Consider the following 21471-nt stretch of genomic DNA (forward strand, 5'->3'; position numbering starts at 1 on the left):
CTGGAGTCTCCAGTTCCATCTCTCTTCATAGTGCTCCAGCTGTTCCACTTCTTTCTCTCCCATCTGACCACCACATACTTGTACTTTGTGGTGTCTACAGTCTGTCTGTGCTGTGCAGTCCACGGGTCTTTCTCTCTCTCTGTCTTCCTCCTCCCATACTGCACTGCCTGGATTTTATTTTATTTTATTTTATTTTATCTTATCTTATTTTTATGAGGCTTAGGCATTAGGCAAGTTTGGCCACCACGCCAGCCATCAAGCTAGGATGAACAAAAGACTGCTATCTGCTCTGCCCCTGACTGATAAAAGAACAATACCACCAACAAGGTGTCTCGTTGTTTATTGCTGAGTGTGGGGGTGGGGGTGTCAGACCTAAGTTAAAGTGCTCCTGTGGCTGGCATGGTGGACAGCACAGCCACCACTCAAGCCATTGCCTGACTTTCTGGTCCTCATAACACTTACCAGGCTCTGAACTCATCATCTGTTGAGTACGTTCTGTTAACCCTAGCTGAGGTGAAGCCAATAAAAGTGTATGTGTGCATGTGTGTGTTGGGCGTCCTACCCTTATTGCTCATGGCTTTGATCCATGGAAGAGTGTCTGGGTCCTTGTCAATAAACAATGAATGCACTTGTAGAAGCACTTTAGAAAACCAAAGTACACAACATACCTGTACTATGTTTTCATCTTATATATTTATAGTTATAAAGCCCATAGAGTTTTGCTTTATATAATTATAATACACACATGCACACATACACACACACACACACACACACCAAGCTAGTTGTTAAAAACCAATCATTTTAGTGTATTAGAAATTCTTGGGCAGGTGAGATGTCTCAGCCAGTATTGCTTCTTGCTGTCAAGTCTGATTGACAGCATAGTTTGGTCTGTGGGACCCACATGGTAGAAGGAGAGAACTGGCTAGAACAAGTTGTCCTCTGACTGCCACATGTGCACTGTGCCATGTGGGCATCACCTTCCTATACATGAGTAATTAATTAATTCTAAAATGAAATGATAATTTTTGCTGCTCATGAATGCAATTTTCATTTTCCCTAGCAATACTCCATCCATACTTTATAAACTGTACATAAACCTACCTCCCCTTCAGATCTTAAAGGGGGCCTGGTCTGGCCATTGTTCCATTTCTAGATAACTTCTAAGCAGAACATCTTCTCACAGGGGCAGAACACACCTGAGAGATCAGACTACAAAGAGCAGCTGCCTTCACTGGTCTCAGCCCATTTATCTGCTGTGATGGGCACAGTTTGGGGTGGGGGGGCGGTCAGGTTCAAAGCCTCTTGAAGGGCATGGGTAGCTGCCTCTTTGAGTCCCACAGTGACATGAGTATTCCTAATGCCATACTGTGGAAACTAAGCAACATGGCCGAGCTCCTTCCTGTGGGAACAGTTGAAGCAGAGTTGCCCTGAAACACAAGGCTGATGCATCAGGAGGTCTGGGACCTGCTGATCCCGAGTCACGGGGTGATTAATCGCCTTTTGAGGAGGCTTAGTTGTGATCTGACCTTCTGTCTTCATGACGTGCTTTGGATTCAGGTCTGCACTGAGAGCGATAAGTGACCGAAGCAACAGAATCAGGCCAGAGACAAAGGGCAACCCCGCCATGCAGGTTAAATCGGGGCCTGGGTACAGGGATACCAGGGACAGGGACAGGTGGCCAACAGAACTACTTCCAACGCTCAAATGTAGATGTTATATCTGGGAATCTGGACAGGTGGTTGCGCCCATAAGCTGGTAAGTCATTGGCATAGACTGGTTGTGACTGGTTTTAAGACTCCTTCGTGGTCAGTGGGCTTGAATTTCTTATTGCCATTCTGCTTCCCATACACCTACCTCTCACCCCCACGTCTACGCATGCGCTTCCTGCTCCTGCTGCCCCGCCCCTCTCCCCCCCCTCACCTCCCCAAAAAAATGTCAAACCAGAGACTGGGATCGTGGAAATGCTGAAGCGGTGTGGGGCCTTGGCTTCAGGAACCGGTCTGTTGCAGTGCGGAGGTTGTCTGAGAAGAGGAAAGGGTGTATGTGAGCCCTTTTGGGTGTGTCCAACCTGCAGCCCAGGGGCCACATGAGGCCAGGGATAGCTGAGAAAGTGGCCCAGTACAAAAAGGAAGGCTATAAAGCCCAGGATTTTCTGTGACTCAAGTATGGTGGTTTTGAATGTAAACTTTGAAGATGGCGATGTCTTGTTGTGAGTGGGCGTCCCTTGCTAGAATTTCTCTCCTTGGGGCCCAGTGGGATGGTCCCTGGCTAATTTAGGAAGGTTCTATTGCTTTCCTGAATAAAGTAGCAGGGCCATTGTGCCCACTCCATTTGTTCAGCACAGGAGAATCCTGTTGGGGGAAAGATTATAAAGATATTTGCCATCTTCACAGGGAGTATTTGCAGTTGTTGCTGGAGCTCTGTTGGATGTGTGCGGCGCCATTGCTCCTCTTGGCTTCTGTCTGTAGGTTTGTGCCAGTTTTTCCGCTATTGGCACCCAGACCACTGTCTACAGCCCTAGTCCAGTTTCTGCCCTGTCAGAAGAAGAAGAAGAAGAAGAAGAAGAAGAAGAAGAAGAAGAAGAAGAAGAGGAGGAGGAGGAGGAGGAGGAGGAGGAGGAGGAGGAGGAGGAGGAGGAGGAAGAGGAGGAGGAGGAGGAGGAGGTTCCCTAGGGTGCCTGGCTGCTCAGAGACACAGGAAATGCCTCTTATGTCTCAGGCACCTGCTGCCTCAGTGCTGAGTCACTCGGAATGCTGAGCCTCGCAGGCAAGCTTGTCTAACAAGGACTGTAGGCGCCACCAAAATCAAGTTTTCCCATCAGCCCCAGAGCCTGGCCTTGAAAGTGCACAAAGTGAGGACAGAGAAACCCTCAGTCGCCTTGAAATCCAGTGCTACCACAGTCTGCTCTTTTTTTTTTTCTTCCTGTCCTGATGTCTTTATTCTATTTCTATTTTTTGCAAACACTTTCTAATTGGTCTTTTTCAAAGCAATAATCTGTTTGTGAAAGTAATGTCTTGAGGAAGGACTCTCTGGGGCCTCCCTCACTGCCTAGTAGACAGACATGTGTAGAGATGTCCTCCACATCCTCACCTGGTAAAATGGGCCCCAATTTCAGTGGCAACAGAGGAGACTTGCACAGTGGAGCACGGTCACATAGGCCTCTCCTGCCATTCCTGGAGGGGCTTTGGAGTTGGTGGGGACACTGGGTCCTCCTGTGGGAAGTTCAGATCCATTGGGATGGCATACCCATTAGATTCCTTTCAAGGCAAGTGGACCATCTCAGGATGACTGTGTCCCTGTCTCTGTGCCCCGTGCTTACCTGGCATCCTCGTGTCTTATCCTCAAGAGCTAGTCCTGATAGTATACCCACTGCACAGTAGAGAAACCAAGGAGCAGAGAAGGCAAAAAGATTTGGCTAAGATCACTCTGTTTGAAGCAATAGAACAGCCCTCACAACTCTGGTGGGGCTGCCTCAAGGGTGTGCTCTTAGTGACTAGACTACCACCTTTCACTGGATGCTATCCTCTGAAGACTGCATCAGGAGCTAAAGGATGCCGTAGACACCTCTGGGCAGTTCCCTGCTCTTGAGAGTAATCCATTTTCCTCCTCCACAGCCAAGAGGCTCAGACCCCTCCCATGATGCAATGTTTCTTCCTGCGGAATTCTGAGAGATGGCTCCCGACTGTGTCCATTTGTTCAGCACAGGAGAATCCTGTTGGGGAAAGATTATCAAAATATTTGCCGTCTTCACAGGGAGTATTTGCAGTTGTTGCTGGAGCTCTGTTGGATGTGTGCGGCGCCGTTGTTCCTCCTGGCTTCTGTCCGCATCCGCCTCTGAGGAGGAGAGCAGTGAAGACTATATTTAACCCATAGGTGGAGGCTATATTTAGCCACTGAGCCCAGTAGGGATGCTCAAGTGTAGTGCAGATGTCTGCCACTGGCACATCCAGATAAATACGCATTTAGGAATTGTCTACTTTGAAGTGTTAGGTGGAAGGTGTTAATTAGCATATGCCTGGAGTCTTGGGTGCTCTGGGACCCCAGATGCAGGAAAGAGCCCCTGAGTTCTGACATTTTTACGGCTCTGACCTTGACCCGAATTTGTATCCCAGTCTGTGAAATGGAGAGGGGACAGCAGGACAGATTATCCTTAAGTAGTGGGGAAGATTCTTCTAGGAGCCAGAAGTGATGAAAGGCCTCTATGCGCTCCACTGTCCTTTGTCTTTGTGACTATATACACATGTGCATGGTGTGTGTGTGTGAGAGAGAGTGTGTTAGTGTGTGAGAATGTGTGAGTGTATGTGAGAATGTGTGAGTGTGTGTAGGAGAGAGTGTGTGAGTGTGTGTAAGAATGTGTGAGTGTGTGTGTGAGAGAGTGTGTTAGTGTGTGAGAATGTGTGAGTGTATGTGAGAATGTATGAGTGTGTAGGAGAGAGTGTGTGAGTGTGTGTAAGAATGTGTGAGTGTGTGTGTGAGAGAGTGTGAGTGTGTGTAAGAGTGTGTGAGTGTGTGTAGGACAGTGTGTGAGTGTATGTGTGAGAGAGTGTAAGTGTGTGATGTATGTGTGAGTGTATGTGTATGTGAGTATATGAGTGTATTGTGAGTGTGTATGTGTGTGTATGTGTGTGTATGTGTGTGTATGGTGTAAGGTCTCTAAAGTGGTGCTTGGCTATGATACAAGCATCCAGTGAACACGGGCTGTTGTTCTGGTCCTTCCCACCCTCGTTCTATGGACTGCAGTGTGGATCTTGGCAGTCATTCTCGCAGGGATGATGCTTTGTGTGAACAGTGTGCTGAGAACCTGGCTGGAAGAAAAGAAGATTGGTTCTTTCTGGGATTTCAAAATGGATAGGGGAGGGCTAGGACTCACCGAGGCCCATATGTCATCTATTCCTGAGAATCTTCTGACACCCTTCCCACCCTCCCATGGTACATCTTTAGCACAGTAACCTCACCTGTATGGAAGTCTTCAAGGACAGGATGACAGGCAGGGAGTCTAATCTTCTACAGAGCCTAGCTTCCCTGAGATTGGCCTGAAACGTTGACCATGAGGGGAAAGATAGCAGGAAGATCGGCTTCAGTCACTCCGGTGGATCTCTTCCGGTGGATCTCTGTTGATGTCTTCCGCTCTTTAATTATTTTGAGTTTTTTTCCAGAGAAGGCATTTTGCATGTAATACAGTATGGGTAAAAAATAAACAAAGAGACTGATAAACAAGCCAGCAAACAAGCAAGCAAGCAAGTAAGCAAGCAGACAAACCGGAAACCATGTCAGAGCCAGTCAGCTAGGGATTTCAGATGGAAATTCCTTAAGGCTCACAAACTGGCCAAGGATGTTTCTCCATACCAAGGTCCAGTTCTGAGGAGTAGAGATAGTGAGGCTTCCTCTCAGGGTTGCTGTGGGGCTGATGATCCCACACACAGCACAGGCTTACCCCCCCCCTCCCCCGTGCTGTCCTGAGGAGGGCGCTCTGCTTCCCTTCTGTGCCAAGCCAAAAGGCTGGGAACAAGGATTCCTCCTGTTAGATGCGGTTCTCTTCCAGAGCAAGACTGTAATCTTCCTAGAGGTTTCGGGCAGGTTAGAACCTGTGGACGTCGTCCGCAGTGGCTGCTGTTGAGGAGAAGCTATAAATAGGAAAGAACCCGAAGGAGAGGACTCAACAGTCCCTTCCCGCCTGGTCTTCAGCCACGAAGTGGTAGCTTAGTTTAACTCAGGTCTTGGCTAGGGACTGGACAGCAGGGCTGGACACACGCAGGCTGGGGACGACTCTTCATATACAAGGCATCTTCCACCCTATCCAGAAGTGGGATCATTAGATTTGGGGTGGCTAAGGCCAGTGTCATGACTATTTGCCTTCTTTCCTCTGGTGGCTGAGGCCTCAGGGCTGGGGAGTGGGCACTGCGAGGGAGTGAAGAGGACAATTGGAGGTGGGTATAAAATAGTCTATTCAGTATGCCAACAGGCTAAGGAGATGCCTCTGGTAGACACCCGGAGGGTTCCCAGAGCCCTTACCACCTTCTGCCAGCTACTGGGTTCCTCTTGCCTTCTCCTCATAGCTGCCACCAATACCTTCTCCAGTGACATCATGACCATCTCAAATGGCACCTTTTTACAGACTAGAAACAGGGACCCTCTTTTCCTAGCAGATGCACCTTGCCCCAGCTTGCCAACCAGGCGCACAGGTTGGGTTCCAGCCCCAGTTGCTCCCTTGGCCGGGCACCCACATCCAGACAGCAGCATGCACAGCTATTTGGCAACCGTGCTTCCCACTCTGAGGCTTTATTGGCCACACCGTGCTCTTGAGCTGTCTCCCTTAGACATGCTGCTCCTGACTCCGCTGGCGCCCTTCCTAGCTGCAGCGCCGGCTTGATAGTTTGCAAAGATAGCTCCCATCAGTTTCCAAACGTGCTCTTGAAGTGGCTGGTGACCCATTTCAGAAGTTGGGCATCCAAAGGACCCCACAGCAGGTAGCTCAATAGCTCAACAAGATTCTTTCTGACATCAGTCAACACTCCAAGCCAGGTAAAGGTCCTCCTAGTCTCCCATAGGAAGACTCCTAGGAGATTCCTCTGCTTACTCAGAGGCTCAGGTCAGCATCCCCTCTGTGAGGGCAAAGGGTGAATCTACAGTCACGAAAGTGCTGCCACCCACCCTGGCTGTTTGCCTTTCCTAGAGGAGCTTTTGAGGTGGTCCTTCTGAAGCCCTGTTTCAATGTCTGAGGGTTCCTAAGGTGGGCAGCTAAGCACATTCCTACCCTTCCTCCCACCCAAACTGTTCCTCCACTGATGACCTGGCTCTTGGGGCACAGGGTGGTCTGAAAACATGGCATTTGTGCGATTCTATCTCTTCCCCCTTTGAAATCCACAGTTCCTGTCAGAGTATCTGGACCACCTGTTTAGACGTGAATGATTTGAAGCCAAGTTTCTGGTAGCTTTGCCAATAATCAGGGGGGCCATTCCCCCAAGGAGCAGAACTAGAGCCGGGCTGATTCCTGGGTGGTCCTGACGCTTCCCCGGGAGAGGCCCAGAGTGGGGGTGTATGTGGTGTGTCAGACACCATCTTCCTAGGAGCAAGGAGGAGCCAGCTCTAGACACCGATAACAACCAGGACTGGGGAAGATGTAATGATGAAAAAAGAAATACACAGATGCTCAGTTCATGCAGAAGTCACCATAGAACCCAGTCACTGAGGGCAGTTACGAAACGCCTTCGAGGAGCACAAACTTTGATAGATAGAGCCAGAAGAGGAACTGGGGGCATGCGACGCCAGAGCCCAGGAAGGGGGACAGAGGAAAGATTGGCATCCGTGACGAGGATGGAGAGTTTAAGGGACCGTTCCAAGATGTCTGGCTTTCAGCCTGTGCGTGCAAGAAGTACTTGAAGGGCTTCACATAGTAAAGACATAGAAAATGAAGACTGAAGATGGGCAGGACAGGAAAGAAGGAGACCAGTTGGGAAGCCATAAACAGCCTAGGTGAGGGAGGATGAACACTTGTCTGGAAGAGAAACAGGAACAAGGGAAGAGGCCCTGCTTTTGAGGACTAATTATGGATACAACAAAACAAAACATACCCAGGTCTTCAGTGAACAGCTCAGGGGAGGAGCATGCAGGGCACGTGTGCACGTGTGTGTGTGTGTGTGTGTGTGTGTGTGTGTGTTCACACAGAGAGATGGAGTGAAAGCAGGATTTAGAAAGATCAGCTTGGAACCAGCTGGATGGAGGAGCCATCCCTCCCAGCTTAGGTAAGTACAGCTAGTTTGGGGTGAGTTGGGCTTACGATGTGCTAATTTTGAACTGTCTGTGCCATAACTAACACTTCCCAAACCATTTGAATATTAAAAGCTAAAGCTCAGAAAGCAATTTTTGTTAACAGTATAGACATGTATGTGGTGACAGGGAGTGTGGGCTGAGTTTAGGACCAGACATGCTCATTTGCAAAATGGGTGGGGGGAAAAAAAAAAGACCCACAAGGAAGCTGAACTGGAAAATCTTGAGCCGCCTGAGGAAACAGTGTCTTAGAGGTCACAAGATCAGGAAGATTCACAAGGGAGGAAGTGAGTAGCCGTGTTCAATGAAGCTGAAGGACCAGGTGATGCAGGTCTGTCTGCACTGCACACACCAAGTCACCAGGAGCAATCTACAGAGCTGAGCCTTCCAGGGCCTATTAGGAAGAAGACAGGAAGGAGGAATCGTAGGCAGAGAGGGACAGTGAGTAAAGCAAGACATTTTAGGGTACAGGAAGCCTAGGCAGCACACCTGGCTGAGCTGGGCTAGCAGGCTGAGGAGGAGAAGTCATAGACACAGAAGAGAGAGAGAGGGGTAGTGGTAGGGTGAGGCAGGCTGTAAGGTGGATGCACTGACAAGCAACAACAGGAGTGAGGCCTGGTCCTCTAAGGTGGGAGGAACGTGTGGTAAGGATAACTGTGCTGTTGGGCCTCCTGTGGGTGAAAAGAGGAGGAAGAGGTGAAGGCTTACCGGACTCAGCTTCTAGGTGAAGCAGAGCTCAGGTAAGGTTGCAGATCGCCCATTTGTGGTGGACTAAGCCTGGGGGATTGTGAGCCATCTCCGAAGACCTTGAAGTTCAGGAGAAGATGAAGTCATCAGAAGCTGTTGAACAACTATAGCAGAAGGATATGGACGGCCTCAGACTGGCAACAGACTAGCTCATGTGATCAGCCATGAGTTCCAAATGGCCAGGAAAGGAATAAGGCAGCCCAGGAAGAAACCGATAGGCCATCGAGATGCCCGGGCATGAAGGGACAGCATGAGGGGGCAGGAAATAAGCATGGGGGAAAGGGGAGGCCATGCAGGTAGAAGGAGATGCTTGGAATGTCATGTCGGAGCCAGGGGATAACAAGGTCCAGGTGGGGCCATTGAAGGCAGCACATGCATAGGTCACTGGAGTTGGGGGTGAGTTTATGCTAAGGCTGGAGCGTTGGGAGGCGAGGAAGACGCCTTTGGAGGTTACAGCCACCTCCTGGTGGATGCGTTGTAGCTATTGTTTGATGGACAACAACCGATCATTCCAGTGGTCCCCAAATGTGGGATCTTGTGGGGGAGACCTCGGATGCAGTGTCTCCGGTTAGAACTCTCAGTTTAGGTATCTTGGAGAGGAGCCTGGGAATCCTCATATTCAAGCTCCCCAGTGGCTTACGTGATCAGACAAGTTTGGGAGTATTGCTATGAGAGCGAGGAAAGCCTCCAAGGAAGGGAAACTGGGCTATGCAGAAGAACGGATGGAGAAGGGTGGAAGTGAAAGAAGAAAACAGGGGGGTGGGGCATGGATAGGCTACAGAGGTCATGCTCTACCACTGCAGCCCAGGCTCCAACGATGACTGAGACATGACCAGTCCCTGGAGAGTTCTGCTGTGCAAAAATAGCATCCCACTCACCTGCATGGTCTTCTCATGGAGCCGACTGACTGTGTTGAGTTCTTTTGTGGCCTTGGGTCCTTTTCGTCCTCTGAGGAGCTGTATAAGAGGGGCAGTTAGCATTCGGTCAGACTCCATTGCCGTTGTTTCTTTGGGCGCCATGTTCTTCTCTGCCTCCGTGCTCATGGATCCAGTGAACAAATGGCCAGTACCCATGGCCTCAGTCTCCAGTTTTGTCCCTTAGTGATTCAGGAGGCTGTTTCAGGAATCTAGGCCTGCCAATACATTGACACTTATATGGAGTGGACGGTGACCAGTGTGACGTGACATATATGTACCAAGGAGACCCTGTCCGTTCCTGCACTCCCCGTACATATCTCTTACATAAAGCCCAGAGTTGGAACAGCCGAGTGCAGGGGAGTAGACCTGCGCTTAGACTCCATGTCTCACCTGCATTCTGATCTCACACCGTTTAGACGCACAACTTCTCGAAGCTTCAGTTGCCTTGTCCACGAGATAGAGATAATGGTGTCCAGTTTAAGCGCCACCTTAAGGGTTAAGGAGGCAAAGCCACGTGGGGTGCCTGTAATATGTGCTGATGCAATGGCAGAGCTATGACCACGGAGTCAATATTAGTTATATTCTGTACTGTGAGCCTAGAGTAAAGGGTGTAGGAGAGGTTAGGGACCTAGAGCAGCTGTCCAGCTCTTTCCTCTGTGTTAGCACACAGTGTTAGCATGTCAGTGTTCACAGAGGCACCTTACCTGTGCTGAGTTTTGATTTTGTTAGCAATGTGGTAACAGTGTATTTTCAGACAAAATGCTTCAAGGCCAGAGACCACCCTGCATGCAGGGAGACGGGAGTTGGATACTCAGAATTAAGAAACAGAAACTAGAAATTTAATCATCCGGCTCACAGTCCACTGTGACTCACTGCAGAAAATGTGGGGATTATTCACTGATTTCCTTCCGTTTGTCACCGAGGAAGCAGAGCTCTCACTCCCTCCATGTTCATGAGCCTGTGACATAGGAGGTCACATGGAAATCACCTGGGGGGGTCAGTCTTCTTAGAAATGCTGACAATTGAGCCGTCCGCCTCCCATACCCGCAGGGATAGGTTCTGTGAGGGGACAGAGGCCAGGGTGAGTGGTGCTTTTTCAGTCCCGAAGTGCAGGAAGAAGGACTTTCCCTCACGTTGCCTGAGGTGATGACTGGGACATTCCTTCACAGAACAGAACACTGCCAAGCCCTGCCACTCAACTCACCTGGGACATTGCTGACGTGAGGTTCTAGGGCAGTGCCCCTGGGTGGGGCTGGGCCTTGGCATTCCTGACAAGTACCTGGGTGATGGATGGTGACAGCAAGGTTAGCTGCTTCATTGTTCTTGAGGGAAGAGAAGGGCCAGAGAATCACCTCTGTGAGCCGTCTATGTGGTGTATACCACAGAGGAGGCTTGGGGTGAGGTTCTGACTACCAGCTTATTTCTTACTTGCCTTGTTTTTAGTGTTAGGTTTCAGTGCTGGGCTTGAGCCTCGGCACTGTGCATGAGAGGCACACATCTCACCGCTGAGCGATACCATCATTCCGCTAGACTCTCTCAAGATTCACTTTGTCACTCAGGCAGTTTAACCAGATCGTCTCTGCTCCCTCTGCAGAGCAAGGGTTCACACAGAGGGATGGTGCCTGCCACCGAGCCAGGCAGTGCAGTTCCGGGACCTGTGATCCCAGGTCTGCTGTGGCTGCTTGCTCTGCCTTTTGGAAATACTCTGTATTTTCTCAGTTTTGAAACAGGCTCCATAACTCGTCTTTTACACTTCTCTGGACGTCTGGAAAGACTCATGAAGTGATAGATGAGTAGGTCTGAGCTCAGTGATGGTAAGCATGGCTGTTTCCTCCTCCAGAACACTTGATGCTCTGTACCTCATTGCACACACGTAGGGCGCGACATTCTGAGGATCACACTCCTTGCATTTGACTCTGTAACCCTTTGGAAACTTTAGTACTGTCCTAATGGCCATTGCCCAAGAGGAGTGTCCCACACTAACTCCAGTGTGCTTGCACACTCACCCACACACACTTGTGATGGGGAGGGAGGGGTTCCCATGAGGAGGAAACAAGAGAGGAAAAAAACCAAACTGATGACCTTACCCAGGCTTCTACCCTGTTGTCCCAGCTCTTTTGCACTGGGATGCTGGTACTTACAACAAAGGGCCATATATTAAAATGCATTTTTCTTTGAGTATTTCATGCATATATACAATGAAAACTTATTTTTAAAAAGGAGTTACCAGACACAAGCTTGTCTCCATCCAATACCATTTTGCTCACTTGTATTCCAAAGGGCTTGTTAAAAAAACAAATAAACAACAACAACAACAAAACCCCCACCCACTTATGTTAACTTTTCATTGTGGCATTTTCAAAGCATGTTCAAAAAAGAGTGCAGCAAACCTTTTATTCCAGGAGGGTTTTATTTTATATATGTTTTGTCTGCATGTATGTCTGTGCAACACTTGGATGCCTGGTACCTGCGGAGGCCAGAAGAGAACATATTATGTCTGAAACCAGAGTTACAGATGGTTGTGAGCCACCACGTGGGTCCTGGGAACTGGACTCAGGTCTTCTGAAAGGACAGCAAATGGCTCATAAGTGTGACGCCATGTCTTTAGGTCCCTGGAATGTCTTTAAAACTCATGTGAAATGGGTTCATTTGACATTTCTGCTTTCTTGGGCATATCTCTCTTTCCCAAAGCAGTATATTTAACCATTTCAAACACAGTGTGTGTTGGGAGGTGGGGGTGCCTGAGAACCTTGGGTCTCCACATACACTTAAATTTCCTCCATCGTAGGACACCACAGGGATGTTCGTAGGTATGGACTTTAGTCCACATTTTAGCAGATGCAGGGTGTTGTGAGTGAGTGACAAAGGTGTAGAAGGATAGCTGTGCCATGGGACACATTCTGTGGTTCATCTGTGGTCAGATGAACAATATTCATGCTTTCTTGGGGGAAAAAGGCTGAAGACTCTCAGACCCCACTGAGGTGTTAATTCTGCATCTCCCATTTTTCAGTCATATCGTTGCTTTCCCAACACCCTCTGTCCACTTTTCCTTGAGGCACTAAGCACCATCAAGAAAACAGTCAATAAAATTAATAAGTTAAAGAACTAATAATTCTATTTAAATAGAGAAAACAGATTGTCAAATGCTCACTAACTAGGATTCAAGATGGCATGTGTAGTCGTCACAGGAGTGTCACAAAGGATGTAACCACCATCACCACTTATAGGTGGGAAAACTGAGGAAAAGTAAGAAAGTTGCTAAGAATGTCACAGTTAAGTAGCAAGATACTAGGATTCAAAACCAGATGTGTCCAGTCCATGAAAGCAGTGCTATTGTTTATTTAATCATCTTGAGGCATTACAACCTCGTCATTAAGAGCACAAAGTCTGGGCCAGCTGGCCTCAGTTCAAAGCTCAGCTCCTTCGCCTACTGTTCTGATACCTGGACAGAAACTGTCCTCAATCCTGGGAAGGGGACACGAATAGTTCCACCTCACCAGGACTGGTGGAACAGGCTTGTAATTCCAGATACACAGGAGGCTGAGGCAGGAGGATCAGGTCTGCTCCAGTTACAGGATGAGATCGTGGCTAGCAAAACAACTTGGTGAGACCCTGCATCTTTGAAAAAAAAAAAAAAAAAGAAAAGAAAAAGAAAGAGCTCTGTATATAAGTCAGAGGTAAAGCACTTGGGTAGTCAACTCAGTGGGATGTTTTCATAATCCAAGGATTTAATTATATAAGGCTCTCGGAACAGTATCTGTACATAGTGAGTGCTGTGTCCATTATTTTTAATTGTAAAGGCAGTTGGTGTTCATTGCAAGGAGGAATCAGACAGCGTAGGAAAACGTGAAGGAAACAGGAAAGTCCCTTTTGCTCACTCATCAATTTCACTTTGTCAGACTATCTGATGGGAAGACGTCTCAGGCTGTCTGGGTCTCTAATGCAGTCTACACACTCCCACACAAATGCACACTGATACATAAATTTGTTTTTAGATATTAAAGAGGCATTAAGAAAAAAATAAGACAGAGCCTTGCCATATTCCTGAGGTGTGCACTTCAAAGAGCTGGGTTCAAGCTAGCATCCCGCCTCTGCCTGCCAGGTAGATGGAATCACAGACATGTGTCATAGCCCCTGTCTGAAAGGCCTATGTGTGTCTGTTTTGTTTACCTTTCATTTCCTACTTCACGGCTGTTTCTCTTTCGCTGTGCTCTTGTCGGCCGCCATAGTATGGAAACACCATACTCTTGTCTGTGCCACGGTATGGATGAGCTATAATTTAATCACTGCGGACACCTTGCAAATGAAACCGCCATAAATGTCTTCAAATTTAAACATTAGCATGCTCAGGTGAAGGGAACACCTCAAAAGTCAACTTTGCTCTTGGGAATCGATTAGTATGTCTACACAGGTCGGAGGGGTTGTGTCAGTCTGGCTCTTCTGTATTAGCGGGGCTGATGGCTGCGTTTCTTCCATCTACCCATATTCCTTTTGTCCTAGGGCTAAGCAGCTCATCTCACCACCACCCACCCTGTCTCTCCACGGGGGCAACACATGGCTTAGACAGAGCCTCTTTTACATCAGATGGTCAAGTGGCCATCACTGGAGTTCGTATACATTTGTTCCCTCTGATTTTCCATAGTTAAATGGATAGATACATGTTACAAGCATATTTGAAATCCCACCCTCTCCTTCATTTTCATGAGCATCACCAATCTCCACTGTGGTCTCCGAGTCCCACAGTACAGGGACCCTCTGCTTCAGCAAGTTTTCTTGCTCACTTTGATAGGAAGCCCTGGCACAATTTCCCGCTTCCTAGCTCCCAGATTAGGCATGCTTCCTGGTGGAACATGAACAATGACTTGGCTTCTTAAGTAATGTTTCAAATAAAGATGCTTACTAGAAGAGAAGAAAAACTTGAAAGGGAAGGCTGTAAAAAAAAAAAAAGAGAGAGAAAATTTAAAGCATTTGGAATTCCATAATTACCCAGAGACATTTTTGCTTGATTTCCCTTCTGAATGTTGAATTAGTTAAGAAGCAGATTAATGAAAAGCTAGTAATAAGACCAGGAAAGTAAATGGTAACCTCGGAATCCCAGCGCTCATGTGGTCAGGTCAGCTTGGGCTACATAGCAAGACTGTATTTCAGAAACAAAACAAAACAAAACCCCAAACACACACACACACACACACACACACACACACACACACACACACACACGAGAGAGAGAGAGAGAGAGAGAGAGAGAGAGAGAGAGAGAGAGAGAGAGAACACCGTACAGACTTCAGTGATGAGGACAAGTCCTGAAGTGGCCGGGTCAAACACGGACAAGCAGGTTTAAATGGGCCTTGAATAGAATATGAGCCCTTGTTGCTAGGCACATTTCTTTCACCCTCTCACTATTCAGTAAGGACTGAGTGAGGCCCATTAAGCCATAGCCCTCATGCCATGAGTTCTCTGGCCAATGTGGCAACGAGTAAACAGCTGTTCTGCCAGCCTCTTGGAAGCAGACTGACTGCCCAGCTTAGTAGACTGGGGGTTGCCACGGCACCAAATCCATGGCAGGAACCTAGAGGGGGAATGTTCTGGAAAATACTGCAAACCTTGCTGCCATAGTCTTCATCAGAGCTGACAGGTCCTCGTGTCACTGATTTGTCATATATAAATGTCAGGGTCTTCGTTGTCACTCTTTCTGCAATTGTGAACATTTGGGCTTTCTATTTGGGCCCTAGCGTCGTAGCTGCCCGCATCTCTTGTCCCCCCCCCTGCCCCCCCCCACTCCCCCCCCCACCCCCCCGCTTGGACTCTGCAAATCATTCTAGCTTAATGTGCAGTTTGCCCTGTGCCTCCTGCAGCTGCCAGTCAATGCATGATGTCATGGGACAGGACTCAACAAATTCCTTTGTGGATCCCCAAAGTTGTGGATCAACTCCAGGCTGAGTCTTCCCTGACCAAGCTTCCTGCTCAGCCCTGAAGTCGTTAGAGTGTTGACCTTTCAACAACTCTTTCCGGGACCAAGGCCGCTAAAGATCTCCCTGTCTAAAACAGCAGGTAAAAGCTAGCACGTAGCCCGAAGCAGTGTGAATCCTAAGCCTGTTTAAGGGCACAGCCAACATAGCATTCCATTTATCCAGCCTGCGGGGAGCTTTAGAACGGGGTAAAGGATAAAAGGCCAAAGGACCTGTAGTCTGGAGTTCATTTATTCACTCCACAAGTACTGAGTAATAATTCTAGGCCAGGCCCCTTGCTAAGAACAAAACAAAGTCAGATCCAAACACAGGCCACACATTCTATAGCGCAAGACATATTAAACAGCAATAACAAAAGCAAATATATAACTAGCAACAGCAACAAATTCAAGGAAGGGAAAGGAGCTCTGTGCACGTGTCACTGGGGACCCTGACCCACGGTATGAGCAAAGGAAGGCTTTCTTTCAGGGCAGGATAACTGAACTGGGACTGCTATTTAGTCTGCTTCCCATCAGCAACACAGGGGCGGGGGGGGGGGGCAATGCCACCCCTTTTGACAGAGAGAAGTAGGGAGAACGGTCACAGAAGAAACTTTGAAAAACTCCCCGTGTTCCTAGACCTAAGCACATGTCTCCATGGTCAGAGGCAGCTGTTCCCAGGCGTCTGCATCTGTCGTCAAGCTAAGCACTACTCACGTGGACTGAAGACTTTGATCATTTCCCTTTCCCCTGCCCGGCAGCTGGGGGTGGACAGACCAAGGGTTAGCCTTACTTTGCCATGTACTTCCCATGTGAGTTTGAACGACTCATTTAACTACGCTTGCCTGGCGTCACTTGTCAACCCACTGTGGCTGTTATCATTAACAGGTCACTGATTCTTGTCAATTTATTCCTTGGTAATAACTTCGGTCCTTCACTCCTGTTCCCACTACCACCAGCCAAGTGAGAGCCCTTGTTGTGTGACAATAGGACTATTGTCACAGCCTTCTGATCAACACCCACACCTCAGCTCACTATTCTGAGTGCTGCCTTACATCTCTGTAAAAAAGTGATCATAGAAGGCTGGGCGTGGTGGTGCATGCCTTTAATCCCAGCACTCGGGAGGCAGAGGCAGGTAGATCATTGTGAGTTCGAGGCTAACCTGGTCTACAAAGTGAGTCCAGGACAGCCAAGGCTACATGGAGAGACTCTGAAAAACCAAAAAAAAAAAAGTTATCATAGAAAAAAAATTTTACAGCTCATACCATGAAAAGCTAAACTTCCTAATATGGAAAGAGACCCTAGAAAAGACCTCCACAGATGGAGTTTTTTTAATAGGACTATGAGGATCTAGAGAATTGTTGATTCAGTAGCTAAAAACACTTGTTGCTCTTGCAGAGGACCTGGATGTGACTCTCAGTACCCTCCTGGTGGCTTTCAACTCTGTCTCCAGAGGATCTAACACCCTTATCTGATTTCCTTGGACACCAGGCATGCACACGGTACACAGACATAACACTCAGGACACATAAAGTAAAATAACTTTTGTGGAAAAAAAAAAAAGAGGAATGTAAACTCAGAAACAGAAAAACAAAAGACTAGTAAGCTTGAAAATATAAGTACCCTCATTTTTTATAAGCAAAATGCAAACTAGAAATTCCTTACGTTCACATTTTACTTGACAAGTTGATGAAAATCCCAGAGTTTAAGAACACCTTCTGATCAGGCTGGCGTTTTCTGTCATTTATAAGTTGGCATAATTCCTCTGGAAAGCAAGTGCCATTATTTATCACAGTTTTTAAAAAAAAGCATATATCTTAAAAATCAGAATAATTTTTAATTGTGAAACTGCGTTGCGTGGATAATACTTGTATATTTTATTCACTGCAGTATTCTTTGTACCAGGTACGGCTTGGAGACAAGATAAATGTCCAGGGAATCTGGTGCCACCTTCTGCTCCATCCCAGCACCAGGTACGGACACGATGCACATACACTCATGCAGGCAAAGCCTTCACATACATCATAAAACAAATACATCTTTAAAATGTCAGAAAAGTACACCTGGGCGAGTTAGGGGTGCGCCCGGATGGGAGAGGTTTTGCCTAGCGTTCAGTTCCCAGCCTTGTATAAACCAGAAACGGTAGCACACAGTCCTGTGATGCCAGGACTGGTGGGGAGGCAGGAGGACCATATAGTAAATTCCAAGCCAGCCTGCACTACACGAGACCCTGTCTTTATAAAAAGGAATCTGTAGTTGGGAAATAGGAGGGGCGGGTGGGAAACAGAGGATTAAAGGAGGAAGGTGAATGTAATTATTATACTCACATATGAAAATGTCATGGAGAAGATCATAATTTTGTATAATTAATATATGTTAATAAAATAAGTGAGAATATGTTCTTACTCTCTAAACAATGCAACTTAACAAGTATATGCATAACATTTGTATTATATTTGGTACTATAAGCTATAGAGGGTTTGGAGCACCCAGATATGTAAGTACTATACCATTTTCCATAAAGGGGACATTGTGGGTTCTCTTAGAGCTTTTCCTTGCATGGGTAATGAGGAACAACTTTGTGCATGCCTCTCTTTCTGGGTGTGTGTGTGTGTGTGTGTGTGTGTGTGTGTGTGTGTGTGTGTGAGAGAGAGAGAGAGAGAGAGAGAGAGAGTGTTAATTTGTGGCTTATGTGCACACTTCCTAGCCAAAAAATATATTACTCTTTTATTCTATTAAAATGCACTCTCATTAATTCCGATTACAGTGTGGCAATCCACACATATTCAATGGCTATGAGAGGCATCTCATCAATAATATGTTCTTACAGTTAGAAAGGAAAATTAAACTTGACAAAGAAAGGTAAGAGGCCTATGTAAAGTCTTACAAAATGGTATTCACATCTTTGAGGCCCCATTTGTTTGTCAGTGAGCAGTAAACAGTGAAGGACAACCGCCCAATGCTGCGGGGGGTGTGTGGGGGGGTGGGGGGGCAGAGGTCAGCAGATTCGATGCTGCAGGGGTGGGGGGGGTGCCGGGGTAGGGAGGGCGGAGGTTAGCAGACCAGACCAGGGCTTCTGTGTCCGCTGATGCACTGTGAGTGCTGTAGTGGAGTCTCACCTTGGGAGAGGGAAGTGTAGTGACTGCGCTGTTACAAGTGGCCGTTTACAATCTTGTACCCACAGACAAGGCCAGGGCTTTTGGATACTGTGTTATAAAGCCTTCTGCTGACTTGGCCTCGGAATCTACTGGAACAAACTTAATGTTCTGGAACCAGGTTTTTTTTTTTTTTAAGGCTACTTCAAAGCAAAACTAAAACCAGTGGCTCTTTCAACAGCGACATGGGGGTGGGGCGTAGTTTTAAAAGGAGTTATTGTGTTGTTAATATATATACCAATAAATGCCAGGACTCTGCTTTTTAAAGTATATAATGTAAATGTATAAATATAATGTATAAAATAAGTAACTGTAAGGGCTCCACTGTAAGAGAGAGCTTGTGCTTATACTTAATCAGGGCAACATTCTCTGGATGTTCCTTCCTTAGTCCAGAGTCAGGACATCTTCTTCCACTGTCTCTTTTTCTGCTCCTCCCAGAATGCCCTTAAGGCAGTATATTGGTTCACTGATGGTGTTACATAAACTGATAGGATCCCTCCCCCCACCCCATCCCAAACCCAGAAAGTTCAAGTTGATTGGTTGTTTGTGCTTTGGTTTTGTTTTAAATTCTTGAGGCTGTTGGGTTTTTGTTTTTGTTTTTTGTTTTGTTTTGTTTTGTTTTGTTTTGGTTTTTTGGTTTTTCAAGACAGGATTTCTCTGTGTAGCCTTGGCTGTCCTGGATTCACTTTGTAGACCAGGCTGGCCTCAACTCACAGTGATCCACCTGCCTCTGCCTCCCTAGTGCTGGGATTAAAGGCATGCGCCTCCACACCTGGCTTCCTGAGGCAGTTGTTAAAGCTGTCTGTAGATTGTTCACCTCACCCCATCTTTAGCTGCAGAATCATTTGGCTCATTTTAAAGATTTATCCTTGATGAACTTCTGGTTGCCACCATGTATTGCTTTCCTGGTTTCATCCAGTTGCCCATTTGTGCAGGTTAGTTTTGTCAGTTTGTCAGTTTGAACAACCTAGAACAGTGGTTCTCAAGCGTTCTAATGCTGTGACGTTTTAGTACAGTTCCTCATGTTGTGGTGACCCCCCCCCACCATAAAATTATTTTGTGGCTCCTTGGTAACTGTGATTTTTGCTACTGTTATGAATTGTAATGCAAACATCTGATGTGCGGGGTATCTGATATGTGACCCCCGCACCCCTTGGGGTCGCAACCCACAGGTTGAGAACCACTAGTCCAGAGTCGCCTAGGGAGAGGGAACTAAGAAGAGGAAATACCTCCATCAGATTGGCCTGTGGGCATCGCTGTGAGCTCTTTTCTTGATTAATGATTGGTGTGGGAGGGTGTGGGTGGGTGGTGCCACCCCTGGGCAGGTGGGTCTGAATTGCAAATAAAAGTTGAAGCAACTGTGGAGAACAAGGCCAATTAGCCTTATTCCTCCGAGGTCTCTGATTGAGTTCCTGCCTTACCTTCCCCCATGGCAGACAGTAACTCGTAAGCCAAAACCACAATTTTCCTCTCACAAGTTACTCTTGGTCATAGCATCTGGCACAGCAATGGAGAAGCAGACTAGGGCACTGTGTAAATAAAAAGACCTTGCCAGTTCCCGGTTGAGTTTCCTGATGCAAAGGTGGTCCTTATATTTTCGGTACACATTCCTTTATTGGATGTATGTATTGCTTATGTTTTGTCTGTGATTTGCGTTTTCATTCATGGCGTGGGAGCTCTTAATGTCAATTATGTCAATGAGCAGTTTTAGTTTATAGTTAATACTTAGTGTATTTAAGGAATCTTTACAGCAAGTTTCGTTATTATTATTATTATTATTATTATTATTATTATTATTATTATTATTATTATTTTAGTGTTACCATTTTACCTTTTATATTTAGATATAAAAGCCACCAGGATTTGATTTGGGTTGCGGGTGGGGTGACTCCATGACCTAGTGTCTTTTACTGAAGTGTACCGTCGCCAGCTCACCACACCAATAACTGACATAAATCAAGCCACAGTGCAGGTGTGTCTCTGGTTCACTGGTTCTTTTGTCTGCCTGCGTGCGGTTTCGGTGCCTTTATAACTAGGTTTTGATAACTGCTAGCATGGGTCGCCTCAAGAAACCACCTAGTACTGCGTGCACCTCCACCCACTTGCCTTCCCAAGCGCGCGTGTGAGAGAGTGATTGATTTGCCTGTTCCCAGACTCTTTCACTGTGGTTACCTCGCTCTTTGTCCCATCAAAGCCCTTTAAATTGAAAGTCAGCCAGGTGTCTGCAGAGCCGCAGATCTGCTGGGTAATTAAATAACGCCTGGGGTGGGGGTGGAGGCGCCGAGAGGAGTGGATTAGGCGAGGCTGTCCGATTGAGCGAAGAAGTTCTGTTAGGAAGAGAGGTCTAGCTACACTTGAAGTCTAGCTTCTCGGGGGAGTTAAGGGGGAGTCAAAACTCTCAAATCCCAGCCGAGGAGAGCCAGACGAGGTCACCGAATGTAAATGTCGCGGGGGGTTCGGCCCAGCCGGGCGAATCGGCTGGGCGGGGTGGGGCCGCGAAGCCGCAAATCACCAGTTGAGAGCTAGAGAGCGCGCCGCGGGCTCAGAGCTGCGCCTGCCGCCGCCGGGCCAGGCAGGAGCCGGAACGGAACCGTGGTGCGCACCGGCCAGGCGCGCCGGCCTCTCGGCGGACGCCCGCGGACCATGAGCCACCCCAGCTCCCGGAGCAACTGCTGTGCGGTGCGGGCAGCCCGGCGCTGAGCCGCAACCCGGGACTCCGAGCGCGCGCGGGGAGGTGAGTGTGCACCGCGCGTTCCTGACCTTAACGGAGATTGGACTAGAAGTTCTTTAGAGAAAAGTTAGGCTCGGAGAAGAGCGCAGCCCGCGAGTGTTTTTACTCCCTCCTCCCCTCCTCCCTCCCTCCCCCGCAGATTTGGCGTGGGAGTGGGGGTGGACAAAGTGGGGATGAGACTTGAGCCTCGCGGTCGCGGTCCTC

The 21471-nt window shown here is 47.7% G+C and overlaps 1 protein-coding gene across 4 annotated transcripts in view; it reads left to right on the forward strand.

Moving 5' to 3' along the window:
* The window catches only part of BCAR3 (BCAR3 adaptor protein, NSP family member), a 239727-nt gene that overhangs the window by 107639 nt on the left and 110617 nt on the right, over positions 1–21471 (forward strand). For 2 of the 4 annotated variants that reach the window (XM_084757815.1, XM_084757816.1), the window contains exon 3: positions 17287–17354. In XM_084757815.1, the coding sequence (XP_084613941.1) occupies positions 17309–17354 (46 nt within the window). In that variant the 5' untranslated portion in view covers positions 17287–17308. Of the gene's footprint in view, positions 1–17286; positions 17355–20137; positions 20158–20853; positions 21271–21471 lie in introns of those variants that run through there. The other 2 variants (XM_084757818.1, XM_084757817.1) reach the window with 2 other exon arrangements.

This window comes from Acomys minous, assembly GCF_964271855.1.
Source record: "Acomys minous genome assembly, chromosome: 14".
In the NCBI taxonomy this organism is placed as follows: domain Eukaryota; kingdom Metazoa; phylum Chordata; class Mammalia; order Rodentia; family Muridae; genus Acomys; species Acomys minous.